Genomic DNA, 12,719 nt, shown 5'->3' with positions numbered 1-12,719 from the left:
CCTCCCAAGGGGAGGGGGACACAATCCTAACCCTATTGGGGGAATCCTCCATCTGCAAGATGGAGGATTTCTAAAAGTTAGAGTCACCTCAGCTCAGGACACCTTAGGGGCTGTCCTGACTGGCCAGTGACTCCTCCTTGCTGCTTTCTTTGTTCCCTCCAGCCTTGCCGCCAAAAGTGGGGGCCGTGGCCGGAGGGGGCGGGCAACTCCACTAAGCTGGAGTGCCCTGCTGGGCTGTGACAAAGGGGTGAGCCTTTGAGGCTCACCGCCAGGTGTTACAGCTCCTGCCTGGGGGAGGTGTTAGCATCTCCACCCAGTGCAGGCTTTGTTACTGGCCTCAGAGTGACAAAGGCACTCTCCCCATGGGGCCAGCAACATGTCTCTAGTGTGGCAGGCTGCTGGAACTAGTCAGCCTACACAGATAGTCGGTTAAGTTTCAGGGGGCACCTCTAAGGTGCCCTCTGTGGTGTATTTTACAATAAAATGTACACTGGCATCAGTGTGCATTTATTGTGCTGAGAAGTTTGATACCAAACTTCCCAGTTTTCAGTGTAGCCATTATGGTGCTGTGGAGTTCGTGTTTGACAGACTCCCAGACCATATACTCTTATGGCTACCCTGCACTTACAATGTCTAATGTTTTGTTTAGACACTGTAGGGGTACCATGCTCATGCACTGGTACCCTCACCTATGGTATAGTGCACCCTGCCTTAGGGCTGTAAGGCCTGCTAGAGGGGTGTCTTACCTATACTGCATAGGCAGTGAGAGGCTGGCATGGCACCCTGAGGGGAGTGCCATGTCGACTTACTCGTTTTGTCCTCACCAGCACACACAAGCTGGCAAGCAGTGTGTCTGTGCTGAGTGAGAGGTCTCCAGGGTGGCATAAGACATGCTGCAGCCCTTAGAGACCTTCCTTGGCATCAGGGCCCTTGGTACTAGAAGTACCAGTTACAAGGGACTTATCTGGATGCCAGGGTCTGCCAATTGTGGATACAAAAGTACAGGTTAGGGAAAGAACACTGGTGCTGGGGCCTGGTTAGCAGGCCTCAGCACACTTTCAATTGTAAACATAGCATCAGCAAAGGCAAAAAGTCAGGGGGCAACCATGCCAAGGAGGCATTTCCTTACAACTACAGATGTATTTTGCGAGGAATATGCATGTATGTTAGATGTATTATAGCTTTTTTTAAATCATTTAGAGTGTGGTCCTCTTTTGTATCTTTGCATCAGCGACAGTCTGGAAATGGTCTTGTGGATACTTAGCACTTTAAATGGTAACGTCGACTCACATCCTATCTCTCCATTCAACCACTTGCATCACTACAACAAGTTTTTGTTTCAATACTTTGATGGACATTCTTGTATTGATTTGAGGGAGGGGGCTACCAGTACATTGCCAAATGTCTACTAATTACCAAGTTTTTTTTCTGTTGTAGACAAAGACGTTAAGAATGTACTATGCAATATTATTTATTTTGATCTCTGTACATTTTACATAACTTCAATATATTATGCACAAGCATATATATCCGTCAATGAGATGTATTCAACATCTCTTTTCGATGTTCGCTTCGACTGAATACATGAAATTAAGCTGCTATGTTGCTTCTGGGCATCATGTAATATTCCAATTACTGGATTGTTTTTTGTTAAAATAATTCCCTTGTAGACACCTTTACTTAGTTGTACAAAAGCAGCACAGATGATGAAGTGAACTGCTGAATATCACACTATTCACTATCACTCAGCACTCACTACCAGAAGTTGCAGAACCCAATGTAAATATAATAATTATTCCAGAATAAGGGTCCTAAGAAAACGGAGCTGGTCTATGAATGTCCTTCTGTTCATGCACTAAATTTAGAGTACAAATTTGGACTATATTTGGGCCCCTCAAAATAGGGTAACAATCAGCTATGGATGCTAAAGCACTAGAAATACAGTGATCATATTTTTCATTAAGTGTTAGCTTGCCTGTACTAATGAAGATGGGGGATTAAGGCAATCAATGTGTGTGTGTGTGTGTGTGTGTGTGTGTGTGTGTGTGTGTGTGTGTGTGTGTGTGTGTGTGTGTGTGTGTGTGTATATATATATATATATTATATATATATATATAAAATTACTTTACCATTCACCAAAACTCTAAAGCTTATTTTGGTTGGCCAAGCAAATAACTTTTTCAACTAAATACACCAAACAAAATAGCTAAGTGTAGTAAGGTGTCACACCTATGCGGCGTATTTTGGTGCCATGCTTGAGACCTGGAGATGTTCTCACGTTTGTTGTGAGGTTAGGAGAGGGCAAGCCAACAAGACTCGAGTTTAGCTTGGGCTGAACCTCTAGCTCCACCTCCGCTCTTGTGCCGCTGGGACTGGCAAGTGAAAATATAACTGAGCCCAGTATCTTAGGCACTGCCTTTTTTTCTTAGTGCAGGTTTAAAAAAATAAAATACTATGTGCATGCCAGCTGAGCCATCAATGGAAATATTTGCCTTTGCTGTGTGTAGGAAAGTGCCCCTTTTAGCATGGTTACCCCCACACGTTTTGCCCAATATTGATACTGACGTGGCTGAGTGTGCTGGGACCCTGCTACCCAGGCCCCAGCGTTCTTTCCCTAAACTGTACCATTGTTTCTGCAATTGGCACATCCCTGGCACACAGCTAAGTTCCTTGTAAAAGGTACCAGTGTTACCAAGGGCTTTGTGACCAGGGAGGGTCCCCAAGGGCTGCAGCATGTCATGTGCCACCCTAAGAGACCCCTCAACAAGCATGTGCACACTGCCATTGTAGATTGTGTGTGCTAGCAGGGAGAAACGTCATCCCTGTAGCAGGCCTTACAGCCCTAAGGCAGGGTGCGTGATACCACAGGGGAGGGCATAGGTGCATGAGCAATATACCCCTACAGTGTCTAAGTCCATTCTTAAGCAAAAACAACAAGTGATGGACGGAATGCTGAACATTGTCAAACACTCACCCCCAGTCACAGATCTGGGTTTAATCCATCGTTCTTTTGCTCACCATGCCACCCCAGTTTGGACCCAGCCATATGCAAATCAGTCTTGACCCTGTTCCTCATGGGAACAGTCCAGCCCGAACTGCCAAGCCAGGTCCTCACTGGACCGGAAACAAGCATCCTGGGACCGGTTTCGGGGTTTCACCTAGCCTGGCTGATGAGGGGTGAAACCCCGAAACCGGTCCCAGGATGCTTGTTTCCAGTCCAGGGAAGACCTGGCCTAGCAGTTCGGGCTGGACTGTTCCCATGGGGAACAGGGTCAAGACTGATTTGCATATGGCTGGGTCCAAACTGGAATGGCATGGGCAGCAAAAAAATGATGGATTAAACCCAGATCTGTGACTGGGGGTGAATGTTCGACAATGTTCAGCATTCCGTCCATCACTTGTTGTTTTTGCATTTTTCGCCCTAAGTGGGAAGGGTATGCCCAGACGTGGGTCCCGTGCTTCCCATGCCACTGGATTCAAGCTAGCCTGGCTGATGAGGGGTGAAACCCCGAAACCGGTCCCAGGATGCTTGTTTCCAGTCCAGGGAAGACCTGGCCTAGCAGTTCGGGCTGGACTGTTCCCATGGGGAACAGGGTCAAGACTGATTTGCATATGGCTGGGTCCGAACTGGAATGGCATGGGCAGCAAAAAAATGATGGATTAAACCCAGATCTGTGACTGGGGGTGAATGTTCGACAATGTTCAGCATTCCGTCCATCACTTGTTGTTTTTGCATAAGTCCATTCTTAGACATTGTAAGTGCAGTGTAGCCATATGGAGTATATGGTCTGGGAGTTTGTAATTACGAACTTCACAACTCCATAATGGCTTCACTGAAAACTGGGAAGTTTGATAAACTTCTCAGCACAATAAACCCCCACTGATGCCAGTGAGGGGTTTATTGACAAATGCACTCCGAGAGCATCTTGGAGATTCCCTCCTGTATCTCAGCCAAACTGCTAGTGAATGACTCACCAGTCTGTGCCAGCCTGCCACTTTCAGACAATTTGATGACCACATGGGGTGAGAACCTTTGTTCTCTCTGTGGTCAGAAACAAAGCCTGTCCTGGGTGGAGGTGCTTCACACCTCCCCCCCCTGCAAAACTTGGCAGTGAGCCTCAAGTTACAGTGCCCCAGGGCATTTCAGCTAGTGCAGATGCCGCCCCCCAGAGTTCCACTTTTGGCGGCAAGTCCGGCAGGGAAATTAGGTAAAACAGGGAGAAGGTGTCCAGAGCTGAAGTGACCGCCTTCATGCAGAATCCTCCATCTTGGTTTGGAGGACAGGGACCAATAGGGTTAGAAGTATGACAACCTCCCCACCCCCACACCCCCCATGTATATGTATAACAATACTGGTCCAAATATACAAAGAACAGACAAATGGACACCACTTGCTTCACCCAAAGCAGTGTTGTCAGTTCATTAGAGTGAGGAAAAGTTAATGTTTAAAAACTATTACTTTCAATGTAAGTCAATAAAGTGATATTATCTAATGTACTATGGGGAACAAACATTCAATAAGTAACATTTTTAATATGAAAAGTGTCGTTTTTACAGTATGTTTGCTTTATCGTTCACATGAAGACTCCTAATGGCTCTGCTAATACTTTGGTTCTCAGAGCCAGGCCGGACTAGCAACTCTGCTGCTTTTTTTTTTTTTTTTAACAGTTGTTATGACTAGCACACTTAGCATGGTGGCACTCAGCAGTACCTTGTGTAGAGTGTCATGCAAAGGGAACACTGCAATGCTCTGCAGGCAATGGATCCAATATCCAAACAATTGTTTGAATTGAGGTTTGAGACATTCAAATTCGGATTATAAAAAAAGCAAGGTTTTTACTGCTATTTTGAATTATAGATGTTTGTTGATTAGCCTTATTCTTTTTAAGGATCCGCCAATATCACAATGAATAATCGGTTCCACATGAATATATAAACTATGAATGGATTAGTGGTGCGCCCTGCAGACTCTCCATAGAAAGAGAAGCAAGGGTAAGATGTCAACTATCCTAAACTAGTAAGTAATGTGTGTGCAGTCGAATAAAAACTACTAAAAACATATCACAGAGATGCTAACATACTTTAATACAGATTGCATCAACAGTATGTGCAAAACAAAGATATGACATGAATGATGGAAGTCAACGTTTCATTGCCCATACATTTCTGGTAATTTCATCAGGAGTAGAGGACACTCCGTGTGGCTGCTTCAGATTTACTAATAAAAGAGAACATATCTCAAGGATGACAACACCTATAAACAGAATAGCACTGGTACTATAAATATAGCAAACCTATTACCTCAACCCAAGGAGATTGTCCCATACAAGGTTCAGGTGTCTCAAAACTGCATGGATCAACTGCTGTTAAAAAAGGAAAAACACTCAAAGAACATAGATTCTGATAGAGATTAGTACAGGACTGATGGCTGTAACACCCTTAAGTTATAGCACATACAGTGCATCATAACTAAAGGTCTTCTAAGCAATGCCAACAGGTCTGACTTATGAACAAAGGTGCCTTTTGATCTTATGTCACTTATGGGTTTAGGCACAAGTCATCATGCATGCATTCTGTCATCTTTGCACTTATCCATCCATCGACTCATTCTTGCATTCACTCGGACACAACTGCAGTAAAATACACAAAATCAACAGCACATGCAAAATAAAAAATACAAAAAAAGATTAAGTAATAAAAAGCACATTCAATGTCAGGACTACTGAGTTTTTCCGAACTTTCATAATAACCAGATCAGACATATGGCATCGTAAATATTTTTCCAGGTGAACAAAAGCGTTCAGCATAACCAACTGAGGCCTGTAATGAAAGTAACCTTTCCGACAAGGCAGGATTCTGGCATACAGTCATAAAATCACAAATGTATTCAAAATAAGAGTTGGCAAAGCGCAACAACAAAAAAAAAACTCACTTAACGAGGCTTGAACTTCAGAGTAATTAAAAAAAATCCGGCCTTAAATGCTTATTAACCAAGATATGTTTTTCACAATCAATATGCCAGGCCTGCTGCCTTTATCATTGGCATGGCATCATAACCACCTCCAGGAGACGGCACCAAGCATAAGGTTTCCACCATGAAACCATCTTGCATACAGTCAATTCATTTCTATTTCTTAAGATTTAGATCTACCAAGAGAGCCACATAAAAAAATTAAAAAAATGTACGTTTGAAAAACTTTTAATCGATCACTCAGAGAAACATAACTAAAAGAAGAACAGTCAGCAACAACCAAGCAGGGCAAGGTTATGCAATTTGCACAAAATGCATTACATAGTACATTGTAAATGGCACCACGACTATTGGAGCAAAGAACACAATTCAATAAGAGTTTAGGAAAATGAAGCCTGTACAGGCACATACAGAACAGCACTACCCAACTCAGCATCCAAGAACAACTCTCACTCGCCGAAAAGGATCCCTCCTCATGGCCTATATATTTTTGGCAGAGGAACCTTCAAACATCTAGGTCAATGGATAATTTATCATTAGTTCAAACTTGACGTATAAAAGAGTCTCCTCAGCCACTGCCCATTCTGAAGCATCTGACCCACAGCTGCTCCGATGGAGCCCTAGCACCCATCAAGATGATGGCAACACGTTGGAGTGCCAAGCACCAGCTACATGACATGGACAGTAATCCGTTGTTTCTTGGAGAGTACCAGAAGTCCAAGCAGAGACAGCCATGGTGAGATCTCACAAACCAAGGAAGCAGCCCTATTTAAGCTAACCAGTACCCCATCCCAAAATTCTCACACTGTCACATTCCCATGCAAGATAAATAAAGTCCGCCCTCTCCTGTGTACACCTCAGAGAAGAGGAGTCCCGCTCCACTTTAATCTTGTTCAAGCTCAAAGGCGTCACATGACCGCACATACAAATTAGAATGGATGGATCGATCAAATGGAACCATACATTACTGGGCACAGTCTTAAGCAACTTACAAACTTGAATCCAGTCAGCATCGAAGAACAGGGTACTCAAATCAGTCTCCCAAACAACCCGCATCCTCAAGGAGCCCCGAACCATGACCACATGCAGCACTTTATAAAGCAAAGACATGAGATGCCTCCACGAGACAGCAAGCCCCCCCCCCAATGTGTGGGCGGCAGCCGGAAATGTAAAGACCTTTAAACAAAATTTTAAAACATTTCATTTTTTGGATTAAGTAGTAAATGCAGCGCTTTGTTTGCCATGTGACCACCATATTTACAAATATAGGTTTCAGTAAATGTTTCTAAATTCATGTTTGAAAACTATCACTGTTAGAAAAAAAAATGCTTCTCAGTGCACTGATATAACCTGTTGTGCTAAGGTGAAACAGCCCTACGTGTTAAAGAAATAAAGAGACATTATATTTGTATGCTTTTTCTGCAGGATATCTTTAGAAATCAAGGTGTTCCTAAGGTTAAGCGGTGCAGAACACCTTAATTACTTCCTTTAACTGCAATTAACCTTTAAATAAATGCTTGCAAGTTTATTTAACATATTTTTAAATGTTAGTGCTGAGTGGAGTTAACAAAAGCCCAGTGGCGCTGTTGACCAGGGGCCGCACAAAGGGTCATGAGGGCTGCATGTAGCTCCTGGGCTTTACTTTGAGTATCAATCTGATAGGCCCATGTCAAGACTAATAGCTTCAATTGGGGCCCAATGTACTTAAATTACAAATTTAAAAAAATAATAATAATCGTCCATTTTGTGCAGAAAGTCCAAATGTTTTAAATTTATAACTTCAATGACATAGTAGTGGTGGGGGGACTACTGCACGATACACTGACAATGGATAATTAAAGTATCTTTGATCGGTATCCACATATAAAGCCATCTCTTGCTTTACATGAGTGATGGGAAATATGCTCTTTACCTAAAAGGGCAGAGCAGAATATTTCCCCTAAATGAGGATGTGTATTAATTTTCAACTCCCTACAAACCATTTATATTTCCTAATCTTTTTACAACTCTTGTCCCGAAATGTCATTTTACTTTGTTTAATATATTTTCAAATAATGGCTAATGGCATATATTTCTGCAAATCTTTGAGAGAGAGGTCCATGAGCACAATATTGTCAGCATATAATAATGAGGGTATATTTCGAATGCCTAACTTCAGGGAATCCCTCCCATTTGATTCCCTTGGGGAGGGCGAATTGTGAATACAAAGACAATAACGGCTTGAGCAAGTAGCCCTGTTTTAATATGTTTTCCGTTCAAATTTTGGGGGGCAGCCCACAATCACCACCAAGTAGGTGATACAAAGTAAAAAAATAAAGTGCAATTAACATTTTAATGAGAGGCTCTGGAATGAGTACATTTCTGCGTATTTGCCAGAGTTGGTCTGTTTATGCAGTCATACAGTTAAATTATCAAAAGCATATAAAATTACAGTTCGCAAATACTATCTCTTAAGAGAGCCTGATAAGGATTATTGTAGTGTACATCTTCTATCCCACAATCTATCCCCATGGTTTGTTTGGGTGGATCACCAAAACCCTTGCTTACTACCGTAATCTGTGAAATTTCAACTAAAAATACCTGCCAACAGGTTTGAGCACAGCGTAATAATACAGTCTTAAAAACCCAATGTCTTTACAACATGCATTTTACAATAAATGTGTCCAGCCTACTGCCTTTGTCACAGTTTTATAATAAGCACCTCAAATCTATGAGCTAGGGTACGGATTTTCCCCAATGAACCCTTTACCATTGGCTTTACACCTTACCCAACACCAGCTTGTTAAAGTGCACATAAACTGGCAACCATTATACACCGTCAACAAATATGTAGAAATTCACAGCTTGCAAAACAATATACAAAAATCGCCACAATGACAGCCCCCAGAGTGGGTGGCCAATACCAAACCCTTGCCTATCACAGTAATCTGTGATCTTACACATAACAAAATACCCATCACACAATGTGATACAAATCAACTGTTAAAGGCTTACTGCCCCGACACACACAATAAATAAGCTAGATCAACTGCCTTTTGCATAACAAGCAGACCAGACCTATGGAATCCACTCAATGTTTCCCAGTGCCCCAATTAGGACTATAGCTCGTCACCATAACCAACTCAGGCCTGTAGTTTTCAACATATGTTTTTTCACAATGCACACAAAGTCATAAAAACAAAAATGGTTTACAAAATGAGCTTTAGCTGAGCAAAATACTAGCTCTCCTAACGGGGCCTAACAAAGATTCTCACAAAGTAAACCTTCTAAATTCACACTATGTTACAAAGAGTAACCAATACCAAAAGCATTGCCTTCTATGGTAATAAAATCTCTCGGCAGGCTTTAACATACAATTCATATTGCCTTTAACATGCTTTTCACAATAAATAAATTGGGCTTAGTGCCGTTATCGTAATATATCGTAATAAAAAGATCAGGCCTATGGACATGATCACTGGCTCGCCACCATAATCAACTCAGTCCTGCTGTTTTGAGGATAAGCTTTACCACAAGTCAAAAAGTGCAATACAGAAAGTCTTTTGTGGAAGCACACAAATCTGTCTGAATAAAATACTGTACTCAGGAAAAACAGCATATGGAGAGACTAAGCCCCTCTTCTCAGCAGTACTCTGAAAGGTCTGTTTAAGGTAATCTGACAGGTTGCATTGACAAGCCAGACCCTAGAACTCCGTGTAGCTTATTTAGCCCTGCACATTCTTTACTGCTCTCAAACACAAAACTGCACCTTGAAGTCTAAAGGTAATTAAGGAGGGTGAGTGCTAGGACTGCAAGACATTCCTCATGACTGGCCTCCTCCCATGTGTGCTGCTGCAAGAAAAAAAAAACACTGTAAATGATCTAGTTATCTATCTGCAGAACTTTGTGTTTTATATACAAAAAAGCTGAAAGCAGCATTGGCCATATCAAATGTGTGAAGGATATTTTCAAAGCGATTTAAGAAAAAAATCTAACCGGGGTTTTACGTGGGCAGGGTCCTTCTGGGTTTCAGACCTGGTACTACTTAAAAACAGGCTTTAAAACAGATCTTAATGCAACCCTCTATTTGTGTCCTTAATTTCACTGGCAAAACACTGATCAATATCTTAATGTTTGCAAAAAAAATTAAGTAATGCATGTCAGCAAATAAGTTTATGTTTATTGTTCACTTTCTACGTACTGTTACAAAGTACCTACACTTCGATTTTTTATTTCAAGCACTGTCTTCAATATTATTTAAAACAAAAAAAAGTGTTCTTACTCACTTGTCTTAAGCAGCTAACAACCACTGACAAACCAATAGTTCAGTATGGTTTTAGGTAGGCGCCAGCTGTGTTGAATATCTCGGATCTTCCAACCTCGAGCAAAATCTCACTGTGTAAGGAGACAGTACAAGGAGCCGGGTGGAGGCTGCCGGGTGGAGGCTGCGGAGTGGCCCTGATCTTGAACCTATCGACACCGCAGCAATGAAAGCACTTAGGAGGGGGCTTGGTCAGTGATAGGCAGTAGGTCACTGTCCATTAACAACTATAAAATCCCACCCATAAAAAAAAAAAAAAACACACACGCACGTGTGAGGCTGCCACTAATGTCCAAGAGATTGTGAACTCGCCATTGACATCGGTGGTGCTCAGTCAAAAAAAAAACAATGTAAACTGGAAACACTCTCCACATGAGTTTCCAAATCCTATTGTCTGCCACCGTGATATTGGCTCCTCACCAAGTGACTGGAGCATCAACAGAAAGCTGAGACAACAAAAAACTGGGCGGTAGCACATTATTGGAATCGTAGAACTGTACAATATTAACTACATAGACCATGCCCCTTGGAAGACCCCTTCCAGATTTTCATCAAGAGGTTTTAAAGGAAAGTATAGAAGTGTTGGTACTCATTATCTACAGGACCTTTTCGTTCCTGATAAGTGCCAGTACTCTCCCATTAAATGTATTGCAGCAGAGATGTGCAGGCACTTGGTACCTGACAGTACCTGCCTATTTAAGGCACCACTTTAACCCAACAATTTCAGGAGTATTTACAAATGTAAACATAAAGTGATCTATGTCTTCCAGTGTCTGCATAATGTCTGAAAGAATTTCACCATAAAGTGGTAAACACTCGATTAAAAAAAAAAAAAACTACCACGCAATGATACTCCAGAAATCTATCGAAGAACCAGTAACTGATATAGCATCGCAGCAGCAGGTATGTTCTGCAGGAGATTGTAAAAGATCCCGGGTGCAGTCGTTAATAAATCAGTGGACCATCAGATTTAATAACATGGTTATAAGAATTGCAAAGAGATACGTAAAAGAGGACAATGTTTTGGCTCTGATGTGTGGGCGGTGCACATGCAGCTGATGCGAAGTAATCTATGTGCGCCCTTGCAAAACCGCCAATTTAAGCAACTTCAAATCAGAGGAGACTAGTCTAACTGCAGCGGTGTGTTTTTACGGCGAGCAAAGATAAATAAACGAGACATTTTAGCTAGCACCAACACATTCACAGACCAAAATGTATTTATTAACAGAAGTGTCACTGCAGCTAAGCATACGACGAGAACACACCCACAAGTCTCAACCTGTCGCCGAGTAGCCTTCCAACTTAACACAATATTTTCTGTTTCAACTTGCTGTACTAGAGTAAATTAGTGGAAACTCGTTCCTGGCAATGCCGCTACAAAAATATTTTCAAGTACGAAAAATACAGTTTAAAAAAAAAAAGACTGTACGGGGTGTCTATACATGGCATGCGAGTCACTGCTTTTACCGATGTTAACACCCACAATACACACGAAAGGTGTCCAGTATGACACTTAGTCCCTCTCTGCCCAAAGAGTCAAGCATAGAGTCCCCCGCAATTATTTTCCTGGGCAAGTAACAGACAGTCCCCAAATCATTTTCCCGCCTGGGTTCCTCACCTCGTCCACCGTGCGACGGGGCAGATGCAGCACGCCTAGGAGCAACTTCAGCTTGACAGCCGAGGACAAGCCGTGGAAGCAGAGACGGATGTTGTCGATGACTGAGGCGGTAAGTAGGGAGGCGATACTCGGCGGCGCCCATAGCTCGTCCACGGATCCTAGTTTGTTGTGCAGCCACAATCCGGTGTCGCTCTCCCTCATCGACGCCATCTTGGAAAAAGGCAGCCATTCTCGGCGGGCATTTTATGACGCTACCTAAAACAACAACACAGCGGCGAGGATGTGAAGCCAGGACCCCTGGGTAGTGCAATTCTCCGTACGGAAATATGGCGGCGCCCTGTGCGGGACCATTCTTTTCCGTACAACCGACGTCATATACATCGTATACTTTGATCAGGTGGCCTGTGCGCATGCACGTGACGTGACCATCGGCCATATTAAAATCAGGCAACTGTCAGACCCACCGTTGATGGTCCAAACAATTACACAGCTAGGTTGGTCAACTGTCCTGTCTTTTGATTTGTCCCGTTGCCCGCAATTAGCATTAGACATTTTTGCGTGAGGATCTAGACTTTTTACGTGACACCCTAGAGCAGTGGTTCCCAAACTTTTCCGACCCGTGGCTCCCTTGACCGATTGGCCATTGGCTGTGGCTCCCTGTCATGTCACTTTTGACGGGTAGGGGGATGTAAGCCAGGATTCGGGAGCACTTCCATTTTTCTTCCTAAAAAATAATTGGGCTGAAGCTGATAAAGGGCTTCTGTGATAGGGATTTGTCTTTAGTGACTTGGAGTATGCACTGCCAGTAATATGCTGCTGCAGGCCAGTGC

The 12,719-nt window shown here is 42.7% G+C and overlaps 1 protein-coding gene across 1 annotated transcript in view; it reads right to left on the bottom strand.

The window, feature by feature from the left end:
- Positions 1 to 12,183, bottom strand: part of NELFA (negative elongation factor complex member A) — a 143,761-nt gene extending 131,578 nt beyond the window's left edge. The window contains exon 1 of the mRNA XM_069203804.1: positions 11,890 to 12,183. Coding sequence (XP_069059905.1) covers positions 11,890 to 12,099 — 210 coding nt within the window. The 5' untranslated portion in view covers positions 12,100 to 12,183. The remainder of the gene's footprint in view (positions 1 to 11,889) is intronic.
- Between the last annotated feature and the right edge of the window lie 536 nt (positions 12,184 to 12,719).

Source organism: Pleurodeles waltl, chromosome 1_2, assembly GCF_031143425.1.
Source record: "Pleurodeles waltl isolate 20211129_DDA chromosome 1_2, aPleWal1.hap1.20221129, whole genome shotgun sequence".
NCBI lineage: Eukaryota > Metazoa > Chordata > Amphibia > Caudata > Salamandridae > Pleurodeles > Pleurodeles waltl.
Note: the sequence above shows the minus strand (reverse complement) of the source record. Positions and strands in the feature narration are given on the sequence as shown.